Source organism: Hyperoodon ampullatus (assembly GCF_949752795.1).
Source record: "Hyperoodon ampullatus genome assembly, chromosome: 17".
Taxonomy (NCBI): domain Eukaryota; kingdom Metazoa; phylum Chordata; class Mammalia; order Artiodactyla; family Ziphiidae; genus Hyperoodon; species Hyperoodon ampullatus.
In genome coordinates, this window is record NC_136930.1 from 73,367,497 (window position 1) to 73,390,371 (window position 22,875).

A 22,875-nucleotide genomic window follows, 5' to 3' on the forward strand; every position below is an offset into this window, starting at 1 on the left:
ATCATCAATTTTTGGTCCAGTTTTCAGCTTATTAATGAAGTATATTGATTGAACACCAACGTGCATAGGATGGTGTGCACAAGGGTAAGGAGTAAACCTAGAGGACTGAAACTTGATTCTGGACCTAAAGAACTTATAGAGTCATGAATAAGTTAGGTAGTTAATCAGGTAATTATAATACAACAGGATAGGTGCTGGAGAGTCAAAACTAAGTTATTTTAGGCAGGGAGTTCTCTCTTGCTGGAAGGTAGTATACAGACATTGTGAATGTGACCTCACACCTCAAACAATGCTTCTCACGTGTTAACAAATAACTAAAAATTCCAGGGCATGTACGCTGTGAGCTACCACCTCACACCTGTTAGGATGGTTATTATTGGAACAAACAAGTATTGGTGAGTATGTGGAGAGGCTGAAACCCTTGTGCCCTGTTGAGGGGAAGGCAAAATGGTGCAGCTGCCATAGAAAACAGTATGGAAGTTCCTCAAAAACTTCAAAATAGAGATACCATATGAGCTGGCAATCCCACTTCTGAGTATTTATCCCAAATAATTGAGATCAGTATATTTAAGAAATATTAGCACTCCTATGCACATAACAGCACTATTTGTAACAGCCGAGATATGAAAACAAGCTCATTGCCCATGGACAGATGAATGGATAGAGAAAATGTGGGACAATGGAATATTATTCAGCCTTGAAAAAGAAGATTCTGCAATCTGCGACAACAGGGATGGACTGAGAACATTACGCTAAATGAAATAAGCCAGTCACAGAGGGACAAGCACTGCATGACTTCACTATACATGAGGTATCTAAACTAGTCAGATTCATAGAATCCAAGAGGGGAGGGGTGGTTGCCAGGGGTTGGGAGACGGGAAAATGGAGAATTGCTCATCACAGGGCATAAGGTTTCAATGAAGTAAGATGAAGAAGTTCTAGAGATCTGCTGTGTAGAGCATATAGGGCCTTGTTCATTTCATTTTCATTTCAAGGTCAGGTTTATCCTGACTCCCGGAGTACAGCCCAACAGCATACAGATACTTCTATTTACAGGTCAAAAAATCTACATTCTATTTTTCTGGTGTACTCTTTAGGATAATGGTTCAACGCTATATAGAGTAGCCATAGCAGGGAGGCTAGGAGTGTGGGATCTGGACTTTGACAGATCCATGTTTGCATCACTTGCTTGCTGTGTGGTCTAAGTTACTTAACCTCTGTGAGCCCAGGTTTCTCCAGTTTCTTCTGTAAAGTGGGGATAATAACAGTTCCTTGTTCAGGGGCTGAGTGTGAACATTAAATGAGCCACTGCATGTAAAGTATTTAGCACAGCTTCTTACCAGAAGCTTCTCAATAGACTTATGAGCACCAGGAAGGCAGGTGAAGTGCCTGTTGTGTTCAACTCTATATACATAGCAACTTGTAGAATAAATGATTTTTAAAAAGGAGACGGTGTTACAATTATTACTACAGAAATCATAAAAGAGTGACATCTCAATGATCATTTTACAGAAATTAAGTCATCAGTATAGAGTATCAGAATATCAGTATATTCATACTCATCAACATTTTCACATTCATTCATTCAATAAACTTTCTTTGAACACTTCCTTACTGTGTGAAAAGCACTGGCTGGCATTGGTAAAAACAGAAAGACGAACAATAAAACACACCCTTGCTACTAACCAGTTCTAAATCATTTTTAAACACTTTTTTAAACAGTGCAACCCATGGCAAGAAATGGTCTTCATTTTACATGGCCACGGAGTACAACCACGCACAGTCCCAGAAACACACACGCTGAAACGAAAGTTTCAGAAACACTTCTTACTACTACTACCTATCTTAACTTACCCTATCTTATCCTATCCTATGTCATTTAAAAAAGGCCATTGTAAATCCACTAAGGTGATCTCACCATTCACTAAATGACTGTGACCTATCATTTGAGAAATACGCTCCAGTGTGTGCTTGAACAAGAAGGGTCTTGACGGCGAAGTTTCACTTGTCCATCCTGATGTGGGAGGATGGTCCTGTCCCCTATGCAAACAGCATGAGCTCCCTGCGGCTGCACCCTCCCCTCCAGCTCTGACCACCAGGTGAGTACCCCCGTGTCCATGCACAGTCGCCAGCATTGCAGAGCATCTGTTCACTACCTCAATCTACAATTTAATTCTGTTCACAGCCCTTAGGACCTGTCCTCCAGTAATTCTCTCAGTCTGAAATAAAATAGCCCTCTTGATTCTATAGTTCTTATTTTAATGACCTAATTAATCGTTTACCTCTTCCTAAATAGCATCACTGCTATTCTGGTGTATGCTTTCTACTGTAGGTTAATATCTACTCTTAATTGAATGGTAACACATTTCTCTAATCTCTGAAGTTACACTATGGGGCAAATGTTATAATCTCCTAGGTATCTGCAGGGCTCAATCCCTCCCCCTGCTTTAGAGCTCCTTTCAAGTGTCTCCTTAGGAAGCCTGTCTCTGACAGCTCTGAAATAGCACGCTTTGTGCCTGTCACGCTGATCTATTTCTCCATAGCACTTATTACATTTGCCATATTATGTTTATTTATATATATATTCATATATTTATATCTATGTATATATTTATTAGTGTATATTTACTTATGCATATGCTTTCCATTACTAAAAGATGCGCTCCATGACATAGGGAATATGTCTGTTTTGTTCACTGCTGGATATCCAATACCCCAAAGAGTATGTGGCACACAGTCAACACCAAATAGATACTTGTTGAATAAAGGAATCTCCCTTTTACATCTAAGCACAAGCTAAGCAGTAACTAGTTTGATGTCCCAAGTAGTATAAGTTACAGGATCAAGCTTTCAAAACAGGTATATGAGATTTGAAATCCAAGGTCTCACCACCATGGTCACTTGCCAGGTGTTTAAGGCATTCGTTATAACTACCATAGCACAAAGTCTGAATTCCTCATCCTGGTCCTCCCCGGTCCTACCTCCCTGTCTCCTACTTGCTCACTCCAGTCTAGCTACACTTGCTTCCAAACACTTTGTGTTCCCATACAAGAACCTTTGCACCAACTATTCCCTCTGACTAAAGAGTCTTCTCCCATATCAGGGTATGGCTTGCTAAAACCCCAGTCTCTGCCCAAATGCTACATCCTCAGAAAGACTTCCTTTTTTCTCTTTGGCTAAAACATTCCTTCTCCCACACCCAGTGCTGTGTTGGAGCCAGTTCATATTGGCTTGCAAGAGCCAGGTGTATACATCTCTTCCTGAATCCACATTCAGTGCTAACATATCCCTAGCTTGAAATTGGCTATGGTGGGAGCACTGACACGTGGAAATTGGCAAACACTACAGACTGGAATTTTTTTGCTTGTTTTTGCTTTCCTGAGAGCTAGTTGTGAAACATTCATGAGGACACTGGCCATACCTCTTCTCATAATTTTCTATGTCCTTACCTTGATGTGTTTTTCTTTACTGATCACTATCTGAAATGATATCATGTACTTCTTGTCTGTCTCTCCACTAGAATGAGTGACCCACGGGGAGAACATCTTTATTCTGTTCCCTGCTGCATCCCCAGTGTCTATGTGAAGAGCAAACATTTGTGTTAAGTCATCAGGCATCACCTAACTCTTTCTGAGCAGAGTCTGCAGCTGCCCCAGGTCGGGTCCTGTGCATGGATGTTCTCATGTGATCCTCACAGCTATTATCCTACCCATTTTAAGGAAATGAAGACTAGGTGAGCTTCAGGGAAAAAACAAACAAACAAACAGAAAATTAATTCTCTCAAGGATCTGTGGCAGGTAGAGCAGCAGGATTTTGAACCCAGGTCTCCCGGATACCATATCATCTGTACTTTGTACAAGTGGTTGTCATTCCAACAAAACTCTTCCAGGACACTAGCTGCCTATGTGTCTGTCACCTCCTTGTGTGTTCACACTCCTTGGGAATGCAGCCAGGGCCTGGCAGTCTGAGGTTTACATATCGTTGTGATGATTTGGAATTAGATTTCCTGCAGTAGTCTTGAATTGCAGTGCTTTGCTCAGTGGTCCACAAAGTGATGCTTCTATTTGCCAAATTAACTCTCCCAATTTTCATTTAAAAAAAATACAGTTGGTTCTAGCAGGGGGCTGGACTGAATGAATGAATGCATGAGTGAGTGACTCTAGATATTTCTAGAAAAGCCATTTTAACATGAGAGATGTTTTCCTTGGTGCCCCTCTCAATTTCAGAATCCATGAGGCAAACTTAAACATTGCTGGGGTTTCCCTGGTGGCACAGTGGTTGAGAGTCCGCCTGCCGATGCAGGGGACACGGGTTCGTGCCCCAGTCCAGGAGGATCCCACGTGTCACGGAGCAGCTGGGCCCGTGAGCCATGGCCGTTGGGCCTGCGCGTCCGGAGCCTGTGCTCTGCAGCGGGAGAGGCCACAGCAGTGAGAGCCCCGTGTACCGCAAAAAACAAACAAACAAACAAACAAAAACATTGCTGTAACTTTCCAACTAGAATTAAGTGTGGAGAGAAAATAAGGTGATAAAGATGAAGGTGAAAAGATCTTCGGGTCTGTCCTAAGTGATGGATGGATTTCAAGTGTTTCTCCTGCTGGATTTACTATAGCATCTCAAACATTATTCCATCCACATTTAGTTTGGAGGCAAACGTACTATTCAGAAACCAAAAGAAATGCTTGGACTTGTGTAGCTACGGCCAGACATCTTGGAGGAAGCAATGATTGTGCCCACAAGGGAAATCTACAATGAGAGACAATGACCTCATCTTTTGTCAACCCTTCGACTTTTCTGAATATTTTTAAAATTTTTCCGGGGGAAGCCAAACTTAGATATTCATCTGTCCTCCTAATTAGGTAGTTCAGCCTTAATTCATATGCTAAATGCATTTCATAGCTGCTGCAAAGTCTCAGGTGAATTTTTTTTTTCTGACATAGCTTGTGCCCACACCACCTGCTTCTAATTCATTTTGCAAAGAGGACTCAGCACAGATGTCTTCAGGGACCTAGGAAGTCTTGATTCTGTCTACAGAACCATAAGGATACTCAACAACAACAAAAAACTTTGGCTATTGATCTTCTCTGACACCTGCCAGCTCCTGCCTCTGCAATTTGTCTGACTCTTTTGCCTTCAGAGAGAATGCACCTGAAAGTGCAGAGGTGGGCAGACTTCTCTCCTTCATGATTGGAGATGAAGGGAAGAAATAACTTTGAACAAGAATGTCCTTGGCGCTTAGGGTTCACGATGTGGGCATGCAACTGGTTACTTACAGATTTTCCTGAAACGTCAAGACTGCAAGTTTTTGGTGCTCCATATAAAAGAAGGCTTCGGAAAACCTTCGGACCTGAGGAATAAAATAGTATAAACAATGTAACTCACTGGGTGGCTTTGGCCTTCACTTTTTTAAAAATTATTATTATTTATTTATTTATTTTTGGCCACACCATGCAGCACGTGGGATCTTAGTTCCCGACCAGGGATCGAACCCATGCTGCCTACAGTGGAAGCACAGGGTCTTAACCACTGGACCACCAGGGAAGTCCCTAGCCTTGACTTTTTAAAAAGAAATTAAGGCTCAACGAGGGAAGTAACATATATTAATATCAGGGAGAGCTTAGCCCACAACCCAGAGGTTCTGAAACACTAGTATTTCTACCCACCCCCCGCTGCCCTCTCTATTTCTGGTTCTTAGCACAAACCTGATTTATGGACACAACTGAATGCATGTTTATGCATCTGCTCTTGGCTTGCGTTCTGTCGTTTTTACATTTAGGTCTTATTTCTTCTACTAGAATATGAGACCCTTGAAAACAGAGGCCGTAAATAAATGCAGATGAAATAGAATGTGCAAAGCCAGTCATGCAAGTGTGTCCGCTAAGCTCTTTGTAGACTTAGCTATTTGGTCCTCTTGCTGGGAATGAGAAGACCAACATCTTTTATTAGGCATTAGTACCCACCACTGTGCACTCAGGCTGGTGGCAAAAAATGCTCTAGGAACAATGGACTAGATGTGAAGACACTTCTTTGAGACACTGTCAAAGCACTTCGTCACGTCCCTGAGATGGGTCTGCTATCCCCTGGTAGCCAAGGAAGGTATTTTTTGAACAGGAGAGCAAAGACGTGAAAGCCGAAGGAAGTTCATCAAGTTTCATCGCAAGTTCACGGTGCAGCAGGGCTAGCGCTTGGGGCTGCAGAAGTCCATCCTGACTTTAATTCTGCCCAATGAACCAACTGTTGTAAAGCTTCCTTGAGAGATCACTGGTGCATGATTAGAGAACTGATACCATTTAACCCCTTACCCGCAAGGTGTGATGCTCCTGGGTGAGATAAGCGGTCACTTGGGAGTGTAATGTCACCGTGTCCAGGAACTGGGTCCACAGAGCCATCAGGTGGGAGGCCAGCTGGGCAAGATCCTTACTTATCTGCTCAGCTATCTTCTCTGGATTATTCAACATCTGGGGAGGCAAAAGGGTGGCAGTAAAGGACCTCTGCTCCATGAAGCTACTGCCGTCTTCCTCCTGAAGCCTTTACTGGCTTCTCTGCTTTTAACGAATCCCTCTCCTTTCTCTGGACTCTCCTCTGCATCCTATTACATTCTGAACTCAGCACTCGACCATCATGATGTCTTCCACTTATTAATATCTACTAGTTGGCAGGTAGAACACTAGGTGTTTTTATATGCCCTTTCCTATTTAATCCCCACCATGAACCTTTGGTAGAGTTATTGTAGCCATCATTTTATACAAAAATTAAATGAGAGGATTAAATAGCACACCCAAGGTCACACAAAGCTGAGATTCAACTGTAAGACCATCTCACCACAAAGCCATGGCACTACGCTGCCTTTACAGAGTAGGCGTCGTAAAACATCTCCCGAGAAACAATCAAGCCTTTATAACCTCACGGCATCTAACTTGCTAGGTGATTTCCACATGGCCGTGCTCAATAGACCCGCCACCACCTTCTCCCCATCACTCCAAATTTCTTAAGGAGGATCCCAGGTTGTCTTAACGAAAGCTTGAAGGATCCAGACTGCAGAGGTCGGGAGCCCTTGGGGGAACTTTTGGCTAGCTTCAGTTTAGAATGATGAGAGCTGTCTGCCTGGGGGTAACTTTCATTGTGGAGAGGTGAGAAGAGAGATCACATCTCTGAGGACAGCCAGAGAACCAGTGGTCCAAGCCTAACACTGAGTTCTACACTTCATCACTTATCCACCAAGAATTTAATGTGCATCTCTCATATCCCAGGCACATGTTTAGAATACATGGGAGCACAAAGATGAATGAGAGAGTGTCTCTTGGGACTTCCTTGACGGTCCAGTGGTTAAGACTCCGCACTCCCAATGCAGGGGGCCCGGGTTCGATCCCTGGTCGGGGAACTAAGATCCTGCATGCCGCAGGGCACGGCAAATAAATAAAGTGAAGTTCAGTAAAGGTATTTTAAAAAAAAAAGGAGTGTCTCTGCCTGCAGAGAGCCTCATTTACCAGAGGAGATAGGAAGGTGGGTTAACCCTAAGAAGTATAGCCAATATTTTATAACTTTAAATTTAGTATAATCTGTAAAAATATCAAATACTATGCTGTATACCTGAAACTAATATATTGTAAATCAACTGTCTTTCAATAAAAATAGGTTTATACCATCCCTATCCTTAATATGCTTAAAAAGTCAACTTAAGAACACTGAAAAAAAAAAGAGTGGTGGGCATGTGTCTGTCTTGGAAGACGCAGCAGGACACATAACCATTGCTGTTTCATACCCATCTCTGAGCTCCTTCTTTGCCAGGTGCCTCAGTTTCTTCATCTGCAAAATGAGTGTGCAAAGCAAATAACCCTTTATCGGGTGTAACAATGTATGGGGGGACTAAGTTCAAAGCCTCGCTTGAAACACTGCAAGTTCCCTTCACTCTTCCTGGACTAAAGGCTGATGCTAGTGTAAGGCATGCTGGGTGGAGCGAAGCATCTGAGAGTAAGAAAAACAGAGAAGGGCTTCCCTGGTGGCGCAGTGGTTGAGAGTCCGCCTGCCGATGCAGGGGACACGGGTTCGTGCCCCGGTCCGGGAAGATCCCACGTGCCACGGAGCGGCTGGGCCCGTGAGCCATGGCCGCTGAGCCTGCGCGTCCGGAGCCTGTGCTCCGCAACGGGAGAGGCCACAGCAGTGAGAGGCCCACGTACTGCAAAAAAAAAAAAAAAAAAAAAGAAAAGCAGAGAAGAAGGAATTTGACCCTCTGTAGGGCTCTTTAATTGTTGGGTATTGCAGCTTTGTGATTAATGACTAGCTTCCGGGTACAAGGCATCATTCACCTGTAGCGTCTCTAAGCTGCTCCTTCCAAGAGGAAAGATCAGTCTTTGGTGACAAAGACAACACAAGCTACAAAACTCCAAAATGAGAGAATGACCCTGTCTTCTGATGGAAGCACTGTTTCCATCACTGGCTCTGTTGGGAGACGGGGACCAGACGTGGAACGTCCACTCTTGGTTCAGTCCCATAATCCATGGCCCAAAGAGTTAAGAGGCAGAAAAGGAAGGACTGGGCTGGGGAGAGTAGGGGATGTGACTGGCCACTGGAAACCTCTAGGCTGGAGAGTAAGGCTTTTAGATGGTCTATTAGTGCCTTATCTTTACATTCTCCAACACGTTACCCTCACTAATAGACGCCAAGCTCCTGCATCAACACCAGACACCTTTCTGCCCCTGACAATGTTCCCGGCCTTTCCTCTGGCTACCTCCCCTCTGGCCCAGCGCTGCCCATGGCTCCAGCCACACCAACCTGAACACACAGCTCTTTCCAAGCACCAGGGCCTTGATCGGGCTGCACATTCTCCTTGGAATGCCTACCGCCTCTTCCAATCTCCTTTCTCCCTTTCTTCACCACTTTGGACTTGTCTGTTCTCCACGAGGTAACTGTTTCAGAAGCCCTTGCAGTCCCTCTTGTCCCTGATGGTTCTTTCAGAACTTCTACTGTGTTCCACGTGTAAGCCTAGCCTCCCTTGTCTTGGCAGTCGACTTGACCTTGCACAGACTACTCTCAGGCACCACTTGCCATAGGGTGCTTTGGTACCCTCCTTTGCCTGCACCCCGAGCTTTAGCCTTCTCAATATTCTCGGTACCTACACCGTGGCTGATGGATGATGGAAACTCGGTGACTCTTTATTGAGTCAGCTGGTGACTTTGCATCGGTGAGAGGCACCCGTGCCTTAGGAACTGGACTTCCTTTACTGGCCTTCTCGCCCTGACACCCACGGCTCTCCCCACTGTCCACTCCAGCAATACTGGCAAACACAGCATGAATTCTGAGCTCAGCCCCCAGAGAGGAAAGGAAAAGCCATTCATTAAATGTGTCTTTGGGAGCATTATTTTCTTCCCCGAGTTGATTACAGCAATGGTTCTAGATAAGATTAAGGAAGCTTCTAATTAAGCCACAAGAGGACTTTCCTGCTCTCACAGGGGCCTGGGCCTGTTCAGTTACAGATGATGGGTGTGGAAGGGTCTCTCTGGCAAGGAAAAGAGAAGCCCTTCACACTGACAAGGAGGCAGTCTGGACCCAGTGCCATTTCAGGTGAAGTTCCTGAAAAATATACAGCCACCCCTGCCGTGCTTTTCATCTGGGGCTAGCCACGCTCCTTTGCTCATTTAGTCACCACCTCCACCCCTTGCTCTGTTTACTGAAGTCTAAGCTTGGAGTATGCTGAGCTCTGGGAAGCCAAAGATAAATACGTCCAGTCCTGGAAGGGGCACATGGTCCAGTTACAGCTATTTATTTCGATAGTTAGACCTACAAAGTACTATGAAAGAGATAGGTCCTGAGTGCTGTGAAAGGGTCATGGAAGGCTTCCCGGAGGAGGTGATGCCTGCATTGCATCTTCAAGGTAAGCAGGTGTCAGGTGGAGGAAAGCCTGCTTTATACGCCCTGAGCTAGCCACGTTCTCTCACCATGGGCCTTAGTCCTGGCTGCACACTGAACCACTGGGAGACCATAAAGCATTTGGGCCCATCTCTGAGGGTAGGACCCAGACACCAGGATTTTTCCATTGCTGTCTGGCAGACACTCAACATGATTTGAACCTGTTTGCTGTACCAAAGCACGTGGCTGAGTTTCATTAGAACCTTTCCACCTGTTACGGAGAGCACAAGCCATCCCTTTTCTAATCAGGCTGCACAGCGGGGATCCTGATCATGGGCTCCAATCACCTTTCCAGCCCAGACCCCCAAAACTGGCTTCAAAGGCTCCCTCTGCAGCCGTCCTGGGCCCCGAGCCCCCATGGTGCTTCCGTCAGGTCGAGTCTCGCCCTGGCTTTGCATGGTTGTTCCCTCCCTGCCTCACTCCTATGTCACCTAGAGCCTCCGGGGCTCACAGAGGCCCCTCGTCTTACACTTCCTGGTCCAGCACTGATGCTACTGACAGCTCCTGCCCCATGCGTGAACAAATCTGTTTCACCCTAGGCTGGTAGTCCTGGGGAGCTCTCTGCCATCTTTGTTGTATTTCCAACAAACAGTAGAGTAGCTGGCACATCGTAGGTGCTTAAGAAATGTGTATAAGATTCACACAGCGTAAAGGTGCAGATGAAGTACTCCATGACTGTAGAGCTCTATGCTTTCAAATTGTCTTAAATCACCTGAAACAGTTTCCACTGTCCAATCCATCCTTGAGATGGATGCTTTTGTGACCATGTGCTTGGTTGACCACTAGGTGGCGATGTCCTGCCTCTAAAAGTTCTGTGGGCTGTGAATGTGCCTTTTGCGGGGGCGGGGGGCAGCTCTGTTTCTTTCACTCCCAGCCCCAGGCCAGCCCTTTAGCAAACCACAGACCAGGCTGTGCTCCTCCCCGACTCCCCCTTTCCCTCCGTGTCACCCAGCTGCATCCCTGCAGCAGTCAGCTAATTTGGTTGCTTTGTACCAAATAAAGCCTGAGGCAACACTGTCACTCAAAACCAGGGACCTTTTTCCTGCAGTACCAAAGGAAGCAGGCAACCCGCTGGGTTTTCATGAAATATATCTAAGAACTCATTGGCAGCCGGAGCTGCGGCCTGAACCACTGCAGGGACCAGATGCATCAGTATTGCAGTGCCTCGCAGATGGCCTTGGGTTCAGGTCCCCAGCCCACCCCTTAGTGGTTCAGGGACCATGATGCTCCCCTGTGTCTGCTTGTGGCCAAACGCATGGGGACATATCCATGTCTCCCCCTGCACTCGCAGGCTGCAGTGGGGGAACCCCTGGTGCATCTGTACGTTTCAGGGGTACAGCATAATAATACATGTACATATTGCGACATGATGGCCACAATAAGGTTACTTATTACACCTATCACCTCACATAGTTACAATTTTCTTTTCCTTGTGATGAGAACTTTTAGGATCTACTCTCTTGGTAAATTTAAAATATATAATACAGTATCGTTAATTATAATCACCATGCTGTATCCCCAGAGCTTACTTATAACTGGAGGCTTATACCTTTTGACCACCTTCACCCATTTCCCTCACCTCTCCCCATCCCCCCTGGCAACCACCAATATGGTCTCTGTTTCTATGAGCTTTTTTTTTTTATTCCACATATAAGTGAGATAATACAGTATTTGTCTTTCTCTGAATGACTTATTTCACTTAGCATCATGCCCTCAAGGTTCATCCATGTTGTCACAAATGGCAAGTATCCCTTCTTTTTGATGGCTGTATACTATTCCACTGTGTACAGACACACTGCATTTTCTTTACGCATTTGGGTGGACCCTCAGGTTTTTTCCATGTCTTGGCTATTGTATATAATGCTACAATGGACATGGGGGTGCAGATACCTCTTCAAGATAGTGATTTCATTTCCTTCAAATAAATACCCAGAACTGGGATTGCTAGATCGTATGGTAGTTCTATTTTTTAATTTTTTGAGAAGCCTCCATACTGTTCTCCACGGTGGCTGCACGGATTTTCATTCCCACCAACAGTGCGCGAGGGTCCCCTTTTCTCCACATCCTCGCCAGCACCGACCCCTTGTGTTTTTGATGAGAGCTATTCTAACAGGTGTGAGATGCTACCTCACTGTGGTTTTGCTTCATCTGGGGAACTTGTGATGAAAATGCAAATCCCTGAGCTGTACTCCCATCTACTCTGTTTCAACCAGTTTAGATGGGACCCAGGCCAGGGTGCCTCTAAAGTCCAAATGTGTTCCTACTGAGAGGCCAGGGATGAGAAACACTGGTTTAAAAGATAGAAACGTCAGTTGGCAATGAGACAGTCTCATGAGTCCTGCTCTGAGCATGGATTAGCTGTGTCACTGACCCTGAGCTACACACTCCTTTCCAACTCATCTGACTCTTGTTACATGAGGAAAGCGGGGCTCACCCAGACCATCCAATGCAATGGGATGTGAAAGTGTTTCAGAGATTGTAAATAACAGAACAGCATGCATTGGCCAAGTACTCATTAAGCACATACTCTTAATACGTGATTGATGAACTTTTGGCAAATGCAAAGCACTGTTTTCAAAATGATCATCTTCATGGAAGCTAGGCTCCTGCCATGTGTGAGTCACCTGAGCACAGGTGCAAGGTTTCTGTCACCCTCCGTGAGAAGCACATAGCCCGTAGTCAATAAACGTTTGTTAGATGCATGGTTAATAGACAAATAAAAAGTGTGAATGTCAGGGAAACCAAGACCTGTTAACCTGTTTGGTGTTTTTCAAAATATCTAGCATATGGCCAGGCACACAACAGGTGTCTAAGAGACACAATGATTTAGGGCAGTGGATGGAAGAGTATTTCTTCAGTTTAAGATCTAACGTGAGGTAACCAGTTGTGTCTTTTCGTCTCTGATTTCTACACCAAGCAAGCAACTATGTTTGTCCCACATAACTACTGCCATTCAGAACTAAGGAGTCAGTTTCCTAATTACCTGTAGCTCTGAGCACAGCTGAGAGAGTGTTTCTTCAACAGCAAGTGACTCTAGGAAAGAAAAAAAACCCCACACAATTAAATGGACACACACTGAAATGCAGAATTTGTTAATGGAATGAACGGAGCACAGATTTAAAGTCGGCACTGAAGTCACAGAAAAAAATACAGCTTCTGTGGACTTTCCTTATCTATTCTGTCTAAAGGGTCCTGTTTATAAAGAGGGTGATTTGGACCCATGTGGCTTCACACTAGATAAAAGTCAACATTGTTCCATGGATGCATTTCTAAGAAACAGAAGAGCCCCATGTTCACTTTGTGTGGTCCAAAGCGATTCCACATTCTGTTGTGCTTTTGCGGGTATGTACGCACATGCAGGCACGCACACGTACACACACGTCTGTGTGACACACCTAGGACCTGGATCTGTATGTCCTTCATACAGGTGGATGTTCAGAAGTCCAGGGAAGCGGGGTAGCAGAGCTAAGACTACTGCTCAGCACCACCAACTTGTCCCAGTCTTCCACACTGGCAACAGAGAAGCCTGCAACCCCGCCATCTTACAGCTTGAACTTGGTGGACTCTGGCCACTTGTGGTTTCACGGTCGCAGCTTTGCCTGTGTTTGAACTTTCCCATAGTTCCATGAGGCTGTGGTCAGACCTTGCATGTGGCCAACGCGTGGGTTTTAATTAAAGCATCGTTGCCAAGGTGAGTGCAAGCAAACCTTCAGTTCCTTGTGGTCCTCACGGATGAGCACATGCTGCCTGTCCAGCAGCTGTCCTCAGCTCTGTGAGTCCCACGAGGCACAATGCACTTTTATCACTGATCATGGCTGTAAGCTTGGGGTCTGGCACAGGGCCTGGTATACAGTAAACATTCAGTAAAAATATGGTGAGTGAGTGAATGAACAAATAAATTCAGTTCCTTTGGGTTAAAAAAAAAAAAAGTCGAAGCAAGAAGCCAACTGCTAAGACACTGTCTTCATTCTCCCCCTGGGTTAAACTGGCTCTGAACTGTGTGGGTCTCCTGTCAGTGCATCTGACCTGAAAAATTTCAACTCCAAGATCACGTGCTTCAAAGAGGGCATTAGAGCTGACAAAGCCAGATGGCAAGATGGCACCAGAAGTCAATGCAACAACAACAACGTTGCCCCTATGCCTTCATCCTGCGCGCCAAGCACTGTGTGTGAGGGATCTGGGGGGCTTCTGCCCTCAAAGACCCCCAGTCTAGCGGGGAAGAGAAACATGCAAATAAATGATTGTTGTGTGGTGTGTTCAATGTAATAACGGATAATGCACCAGGCCATCAATACTGCCAGAGCAGGATTATCTCCGCAAGGAAGGTCTCAGGGTGCAGGGAGGGAAGTTGAGGTTCCTTCCCAGCAGGACTGTTATTACCCTTGAATACCAGGCTAAGGACCTGGCTTCTGTTCTAGGGGTAAAGGGCTTCATCAGAAGACTTAGAGCAAAACCACAACCCATCACCTGCTGTAAATGAGTGCGACCTGATATAAAGACTCTGCCCCCGGCATCACTGAAGAATCTCTGTGCTTCTGCCTTGTTGAGCTACACACTGTGACCCCGAGCAGTCATTTCACCTCTCTGACATTCAGTTCCACCATCTGTCAATCAAGAGGGATGAGGCCCAATGATCATGATGTCTGATGATGGACAAGAAGCAATTCATCCCCAGAAAACCAAAACCAAATATGGTGATTACTGAGAGCTTGCTAATATCATCCAGATGAAATATATATATATGTAGAAATACCTACATATATATATATATATAGGACTGTTTTATACTCCTGTAAGTTGCAATACAGTAACTACAGACTAATTAAGAAAAAGGCTGTAAACAGGCACTTTCCCTTAGAAAGCAACTCCACATTATGTACCCATAGCACCAGGTGGGAAGTAGGTGTTTAATAAATGCTTCGTGGATGAATGAATGAGTTAATGAATGTGACTCGAGGTGCTTGCATCCTTTCTCCCTGCATTGGCACGTCCAAGATTTTCTCCGGCTAGAATGATGTCGAATACAAAAAAAAAAAAAAAAAAATCTGAAACGGTGCTTGCTACTGTGACATTTACAAAAGCATGCTGACTTTTCTCGAGCCCCAGTCCAAAAGAGGAAGTTCGGTCGGCTGCTGGGGTGAGTTTTCCCCTGTGCCCAGCCCCTTACCCAGCTCCATGCGTGGCAGCTCAGGAATGTCCCTCATGATGGTCAGGAAGTAGGCACGGAGTCCCCGGTAGGCGTGTAAGAGCAGGAAGCACAGCTCCCGGTGCCACTTGTAAGCATGCTGCATGCAGTTCTCAGAGGGCACGTAGAAGCTCCCCTGCAGGGGAAAACAGAAACGCAAGCTGAGGGCTATCCCACGTGGCCAGGTGCTGAGCAAAACTGGGAAGCGGTTCAAGATGCCAACAGAAGAGTTGGAATGTCTTCCCTATCCTTCTGTATGGGGAAACCATTGAAACCGGCCAAGCCTCTATCTTACTGTGTTCAAATTAAAATAATAATAGTAATAATAATATTAGATGATGGTGACGAGGAGGAGGAGAACACAGACCTCACAGGTTTGGGGCCACTGAATGTCACCCACTTACAAGCCTCTTTCTCTTGCCACTGTAAGAAGAAGCCATGGGACAGACTGAGGTGGGCTCCTTTTCACAGGGAGCTAAGGCATTTAGAAAGACCTCTGTATTGACGGATGAATAGCACACAGTGCTGAGAAGGAGAAAAATGCTTTGCTGTAAAATAGGAAGTAGTTGTGAGTTGCAATTCTCAGTGTTGAAAGTGTAAGAGACTGTGGATGTGCCCGTGCAGTGTGAGAAGGCTCTGTACATTCTACTGTGTCGGTAGCTGTAGGACGCATGACAGCAGTAGAATTCCACACATGTCATTTGTCTGATGAGGAAAAGATGCCTGTGTCTACAGTTTCCTTGGAGGCCCAGACATGATGAAAAAGAAGGACCAGGACCGTTCTGACTTCCTTGCAAGCCCACCAGAGAAGGCTGGCTTGCGGTGAATTTCAGGAAGGATTTGTTTTAAGAACAGAAGAAGGAACCTCACCAGGATGGGTTTGAGCAGAAAAAAGGAGGCACTGAGTAGTGACCTGGAGAATTCTGCGGATGTAGGAAGCTATTGCTCACGTGGATAAGAGGAGAGCAAGCAAATGTCTTTTCATGGTCCATCCAGGGCTTCCTGGCCTGTCTTGCTGGGAGAAACGCCAGGTGGAGTGTTGGTGGAATTGCATCCTCTTGGTTTCTGTGAGTTGACTTGCATAGTTGTCGATGTGGCAGCCTCTTGCTTCCTTTGTTTCCTTTTCTCTTGGCTGCCATCTAAGAGGGTTGAGTTGGTCCAGTGGGGGCAGGACAGGTCTGATAAGGGTCAAGAGCCCCCTGAACTCCATCTGTACCCCCAGTGGTGCCATGAAGGCAGACAATGGTGGGTAGAATTATATTCGCTCTCATCACTGTATCATGATAGTTGGGTCATGGCATGCAAGGTGGTACAAATTAGGACACCTGGATGGAAGTCTCAGGTCTGCCATCATCTCACTCTGAGATGGTCTTAGATTCGTTCCCTGGGAGAAAGACTGCAAGACAGAGATTGGCCTGCAGGAAGGTCATGGCGTGTGCTCTTGGGAGCAACGGCCATGGGAGAGTAGGGTGGGGCACAGGGAGGAGGTACACTGCGCTGTCATGCAGGCACAGGGACCTCAGTCGATCCCAGGGGGAGCTCTGGACCTGCATCTGTCTGGCCTTGAGACAGGGGCCAGGTCTTTGTACCCATGCACTGACTGTCACTGGGCACGGGTTACCTCGGGGAAGAGGTGTGACCTTGGTCGGCAGCTCTCCCAGACAGGGCAATTTCCAGAGAGGGACTTGGCCATATGCAGTTGGCCACCATCGCCCTTGGTAGAATGAGGAAGGAGCGATTCAGGCCTGAAGATAGAAACTGGGCACCACAGAACTCCCTGGAGAAAGTCTCAGCAGCATCCTTCACTCCCCAGTGCCTCAAATTAAACCTGGCTTTACGTTATGAGGTCCCTTCTGATTTGAACGTAACAGAGACATTCAACAAGCTTTGTCATAAAAAGACTTTTCCATTTCATAAGCAGAAAATTCAGTCAGGACATCTGTGGTTGCCAGGCACTCAGGGTAACTTGTATATTCCCACTTCTCATCTTTCCTATTATATTAAGATCAGAAGTCAGTACAGTTGTAGGAAGACCAGCAAAGCTTGTGCACAGCAGGGTGTGTGTGTTGGACTCCCCAGGTCTATAGAGCAAGAAAGAATCCACTAATCATGAAACATCTAGATATTCCCATCATACTGTATCTCACTGGATGCTTAACAATCACCTTATAAGGCAGATATTCTAATATTCGTTTTCAAAATAGAATACAGATATGGTAAAAATCTCAGTATTACCAAAGGAAACACAATATAAAGTTTCCTATTCCCTAGAGTCCAATAATTTTCTTGTACATCCTTCTACAATGCTTTTATATGTATACATACCTATGTGTATATATGTGCACTTATATACATATATGTCCTAAAAACACACAGAGACACACTCACGTTGAAAAATGCTCGGGATATTTCTTGGCTACTCATTTTTATCACTTATGCCTCGAAGTTCTTTCTTCTCAGACCAAAGAAGTGATAGCAACTCCAATTCCCATTTCATAGATTGAAGACTGCGGCTCAAAGAATCTAGTGAGTTGTACAAGTCACTCTGCTTTGCCCGCAGCAGAAAGGATTCTCAAGTTCAGGTGCTCAGGGAAGGCAGGCCTTTCTCATCTGCCATGTGTGCCTTTGAAAAGCATGGCTGGCAGAGGACAGCAGCTCAGCTAGGTCTGCTTACTTTGACATAGGCATTAATACAAGTCCTGCAGTGACTCCATTATCTGTGACTAAGCAGAAATGAAAGCAGACAGAGGATTAACAAAGGCATCAGATCTCACAGCTCTGAGTCCACAGCCTGTTTACCTCAAACATCCCCTGAACCCTCCAATTTCTGGTCCTGCTACCTGCTCACAACTGCATTTTCTTATCACCAAGGCCTCCTTTTGACAGTGCTCCAGGACCCATGGAAGAGGGCAAGGGATCTACAAAGTATGTTATTAAGTTTCACTTTTAAGACTAGACACCAATAGCATATGGATTTTTCGAGAGAGATGTAAAGAAAATGTTGGAGAATCTTCATAAGGCTGATTTGATATGATTATTGAAATAATATGAAGTCAAAGTGTTCATCCAAAGAGAAATCCTAAAAAAATATGGCTGGAGATGATCATAAACAAAACCAGTGCCATTTCCCATAAACACTCAACAACACGACTTTTAGAAAGTGAATGATTTGCCACAGAAAATCCCATTAGCCGGCCCTCCAGGCCTACAGAGCCAGCATGGAGCAGCCAATGCCTGCCCCCCCCACCATTAGAATTGCATGAAGTGGATTGAAAAGCCCTGCCCAATCTCCCCAGCACAAAGAAAGAACACTTTAGCATCCCTCCTTTTCAACAGAAAGGAAACCCTAAATAATACGACAGATTCACGCAGGGTAAGCAGAACATAGGCTGTGTGCAAACTCACAACGGAAGGCTCCCGACCAGGGCCCACCCCACGACATCGTCTGTGCAACATCTGTAAAAAGGGGATGATAATAATCTGGCTTTTAGAGTTGCTGTGAAGGATTAAACAACAACACTCAGGTAAAACACAGACTTATGTGATGCCCCAGTGTAATGTCAGGGTGCACTAAAAACAAAATCTTTTTCAATTAGGACCCACCCACTGATGGCCTCTGGAAATGTGTCTATGGATTATGCAGCTCAAACCTCAATGGTCATCCACATAGAAACCTGAAAATGGATTTTAACTTGATGGAAGTCTTCTGGGAGCTGTGCAGGGATAAAGTTTAGTTAGAACACAGAATCTGGAGTCATATAGGGTCTATTCCTCACTTGTGGACTATCAGCGTGACTCAGTTGGTCCTCAACACCTGAAATGTTAGTTTCCTAACATGAAAAGTGGGGACAATAATAAAGTTAAAGTGCTTAGTATAGTGACTGGTTTATATTAAGTACTTGTTAAATGTTAGAAGTTTTGCCTTTTCATTCATTTATTACCTAACAGAGGTACCTTGCCATCACATCAGACCTTTGTATACATGCCTCTCAAATGAGTCTGCATCTCTACATCTAATTACTGCCCTGGGCTCTAGAGCTCTATTCCAAACTGCTGATTGGATAGCTTGCCTGTTGTCACAAACGCATCTTGAAAGGAGCTTATTACTGCCCCCCTTACCTGGTCCTTCTCTTCCTTCTGGTCTTTGTTAATGGACCCACCTTGCCCAACATCCAAGAAAGCCAGGGAGTTCCTCTAGTCTCCAGACTTCTTTCTCACCCCAAGAACCAGTTATGAAGTCTTGAAAGTTCTAAAATGCTCTTGCCTCTGCCCTTGTTTGAGTCTTCTCTATTGCTCACTTTAATTATTAACACATCCTTCTCCTGGGTCTCACTGCCCAGGTCTTCCCTTTCATCTGCAGCACCAGTGTGTTCCCACTGTCTACAAGATCAAGTTCATATTCCTTAGCACGGCATTCAAGGCCTTGAGCCCCGATCACATCTCCTGGCTCAGCGGCTGCCTCTTATTTCACTCCAGAGACCACTAGCTGTTTTTCCTTCTTTTCAGGGCCTGTCCCCTTGCTGCCTAAAAGTCACCACCAAGAATCAGGTCAATGTCCTGTTCTTTGTAAACCTTCTCCAACTGCTCCCTCCTCTTGGGTCCCTTGCACATACCTCATTAGACCACCATTATTTCTGTAAATTTCTCTCTCTAACCCTCCCTGCACACTTTGAGGTTAGACAATATGCTATTTGTCTTTGAACCTGACACACCTAGGACACAGAATGCAATGACTACATGAACAGTGAATGAATGAATGAATGAATTGTAGCATCCTCTAGAGGTCTTGGCAGCATCACGACAAAATGGGCTTGGTGAACATAGCCCCAGATTGAAGGTCCAAATTACCTTCACTTCCCCCTACTTAAGAACTGTGGAGCTTTCACTCAATTTTGGAATTTGGATTTGCTAGACTACCACAATAATCATGCTATAGATATTTATGTCCTGTAGAAATATACTTATTTATACTCTATATGAAATATGTATACAATCTGATTTTTACTAAGCATGCAGTAAACATTGATAACTTTTCATTTAATTCAGACACACCCATAAAGGCAAAACACATTTTTGTATAGAAATATCAGTCATCTTCTGTGTTACAGTTATGGGAGAGTGCACAAATGGAATTGGTTTGTACTATTCTGAATGTTTCTTTGAAAAAGGAATGCAAGCTCAATCAGACCTCAAAATCTAGAATTCTATTAATAGTAGCTACTGTTCATTGTATGCCTGCTGTGTGCCTGGTACTATTTTTTTTGGCCCCTGAATTTCTCTTCTTGGTGATTCAGTGAGATTTTCATTACTATCTTTGTTTTTAACCAATAAGAAAATAATAATACAACAGCATTAATAAACAGCTAACATTTATTATTTGACTCTATTAAATACCAGGCATTGTTTAAGTGTTTCATATGTACTAATTATTTAATTCTTCTGCCAACCTGATGAGATAAGCACAATTATTTATCCCCATTTTATAGACTGGGAGACTGAACCCCAGAGTGATAAACAACTTGTTTGCAGGTCTCATGGCATGCAAGATGTGGATCAGCAATGCAGACACAGTCTGACACTGGAAACCACACATTCCTAGTCTTAATACTGAACTTAATCTTCGAATTGAGCTTCAGGAAGTTCAAATAGCCTGTGTTCACACATCCAGGAGGTAGAAGAGCTGAGCTTCTAACCCATGTTAAAGCCTAGATTTTAAAAGGAAATCAGCTCTATAAATCACAAAGGGAATCAAACCCCACCCCCACTCCCCACCACGTGCTAGCCTTTAGCTTTGTAACTAACTAGCTGTGATTCCAGGAAAACAATTTTAACTTTCTGGCCTTTTAATTGTCAGCAACACGTTGTTGCTATCTTGGTTAGCAGTTCCCAATTTTTGTGTCCCAACACACTGGATTGTGGTGACTAACTGTGAGCTGAACTACAAGTATTTGTTACCCAAAATGGTTAAAATATAGAAATCACAGATGATTTCATGTTACTATGACTTCGACCAATGCTGTTCCTGCCGCCCTCTTACCGACACCCCACAGAGGTTCCTTCAGCAGTAGAAAAATAGAGTGAGCATTGTCAGGCTTGGACAGATGGGTAGGCATGGGGTGGGGAAGGTGACTGACAGTCCCAGGTCTAGGTCACATTCCCACCCAGGCAACTGCTCCATTCTACAGGCATGTGCTTGCTGCCTGCCATCTTTACATGGCTCCAGCACTGAAGCATCATACAAGCAACTGTGGAATGATCACAGAGAGATCCTACATGGCTCCAGCCATAAAAGAAGTAAACTTGGGTCTGTGTTTCTCTCCCTCTATAAGTTTGTTTTGCCCCAACCTCCCCTCCTGGAAATCAGGAACAGAATATTACTCATCTTCTATTCCCAGCTACTTTCACATAGTGGGCAATCCATCCATGTCATTGACTGAAGTGATATTTTGAAAGAATGAAGGGTCACAGTGGAGCTGAAGAGCTACTCTGTAAAAGGCTACCGTGGGGGAGTTTATGACATAATGTCCCACTGAGTGGAGCTAGAGCCAATGGCTGGAAGTTCTAGTGAAGGTACACACTGTGGATGAGAACACTGCTTCTCCACTTTTGATGTGTTTGCAACGTGGAGGGACATCCAGTAGCATAGTACTCCCAGCTCCTCTCTGCCCACTTACTGAGCAAAAGGTGAGTTTGGGATAAGAAACTAGGTTCTTCGCTGGTGTCTTCCTCTCTTAGTAGCAAGTCCTCCCTCAGAGGCATTTACCTCCATCACCTTCAGCCCTGGGGGAAGCCTGGTAGATGAGGTGTTCTTCAAGGGAGGCCTACATTTGTCTAGCATGGCTGTATCTGATTAAGCAAGTAGTCAATTCTAGAGTTCAATGTCCGGGAACCCCCTTGATCAAAGATGTAAACCAAATCTCACATCTTAGTTTGAATTCTAGTTTGTCTTATCTTGTCTTATTTTCCAATTGGGTCAGCACTCAGTTAAGAGGAAGAAGGTATTGTGTATCCGTTCCCCTTCACACCCAGGAGATTTGATCTCTTTGACAATGAAGTCACTAACGTTAACACTTCCCTGTGTCATACGACCTGGGGTGCTCAGGAATAGAGGGAGCAAACAAGAAGAGCGGCCAGTGTTGGGTTAGAACAGACCAGTGGATTTCAATCACTGTTTGGAGAAATCCTGGGGATACCTTCAACAGTAAGAAATGGGCAGCGTGGGTGAGGACCCCGCTTCATCAGAGCTTTTCTGTTCACAGCAGCTTTATGATGGGGTCTGCAGAGCATTCATTTGAAAAAGAAGTCCTTAGTTAAAAAAATAAAGAAAATTTGAAAATCACTGGACTCATCTAATGCCCCGGAGTGCTCAGCTGTTCCATTGTAGTCCAGAAGACAAGTACAAATTGTGTAGCTGAATATCAGACCTCAACAGTCCTTGTTGTTTATTGTTTTCCTTCCTGATTCCTAATTATTGTTTTCTTTCCTCTCTGTTTATAAGCCTGTTTTAAACAGCAGTTTTTACAAAGATACGTTTTGACTCGAATTGCTCCAAAATGACAGTGAGGTATTTTTGTACTTCCACTTTGCAGGAAAAAGCAACAGAGTTCCATAAAAATTCAGTGGACTTGGAATTACAGGAATGACCTGGGGTCAGAGGGTTAAGTCCTGCTTTTGCTGCTCCCCAGCTTCAGCACTTCTGACAGTGGCTTCATTGTCCTCTGGGTAAGAATGAGGATAAAGGGGAGATGTTCTTTGCCTTCCATAAAGTTCAACAAACACATAGTCCA

The 22,875-nt window shown here is 44.8% G+C and overlaps 1 protein-coding gene across 1 annotated transcript in view; it reads right to left on the bottom strand.

The window, feature by feature from the left end:
* FAM135B (family with sequence similarity 135 member B) overlaps positions 1 to 22,875 on the bottom strand; it is a gene marked incomplete at both ends in the record, with an annotated part of 166,943 nt that overhangs the window by 22,347 nt on the left and 121,721 nt on the right. Inside the window, 4 exons of the mRNA XM_079722706.1 lie at positions 5,271 to 5,344; positions 6,300 to 6,455; positions 12,887 to 12,936; positions 15,071 to 15,224. Of these exons, the coding sequence (XP_079578832.1) occupies positions 5,271 to 5,344; positions 6,300 to 6,455; positions 12,887 to 12,936; positions 15,071 to 15,224 (434 nt within the window). The remainder of the gene's footprint in view (positions 1 to 5,270; positions 5,345 to 6,299; positions 6,456 to 12,886; positions 12,937 to 15,070; positions 15,225 to 22,875) is intronic.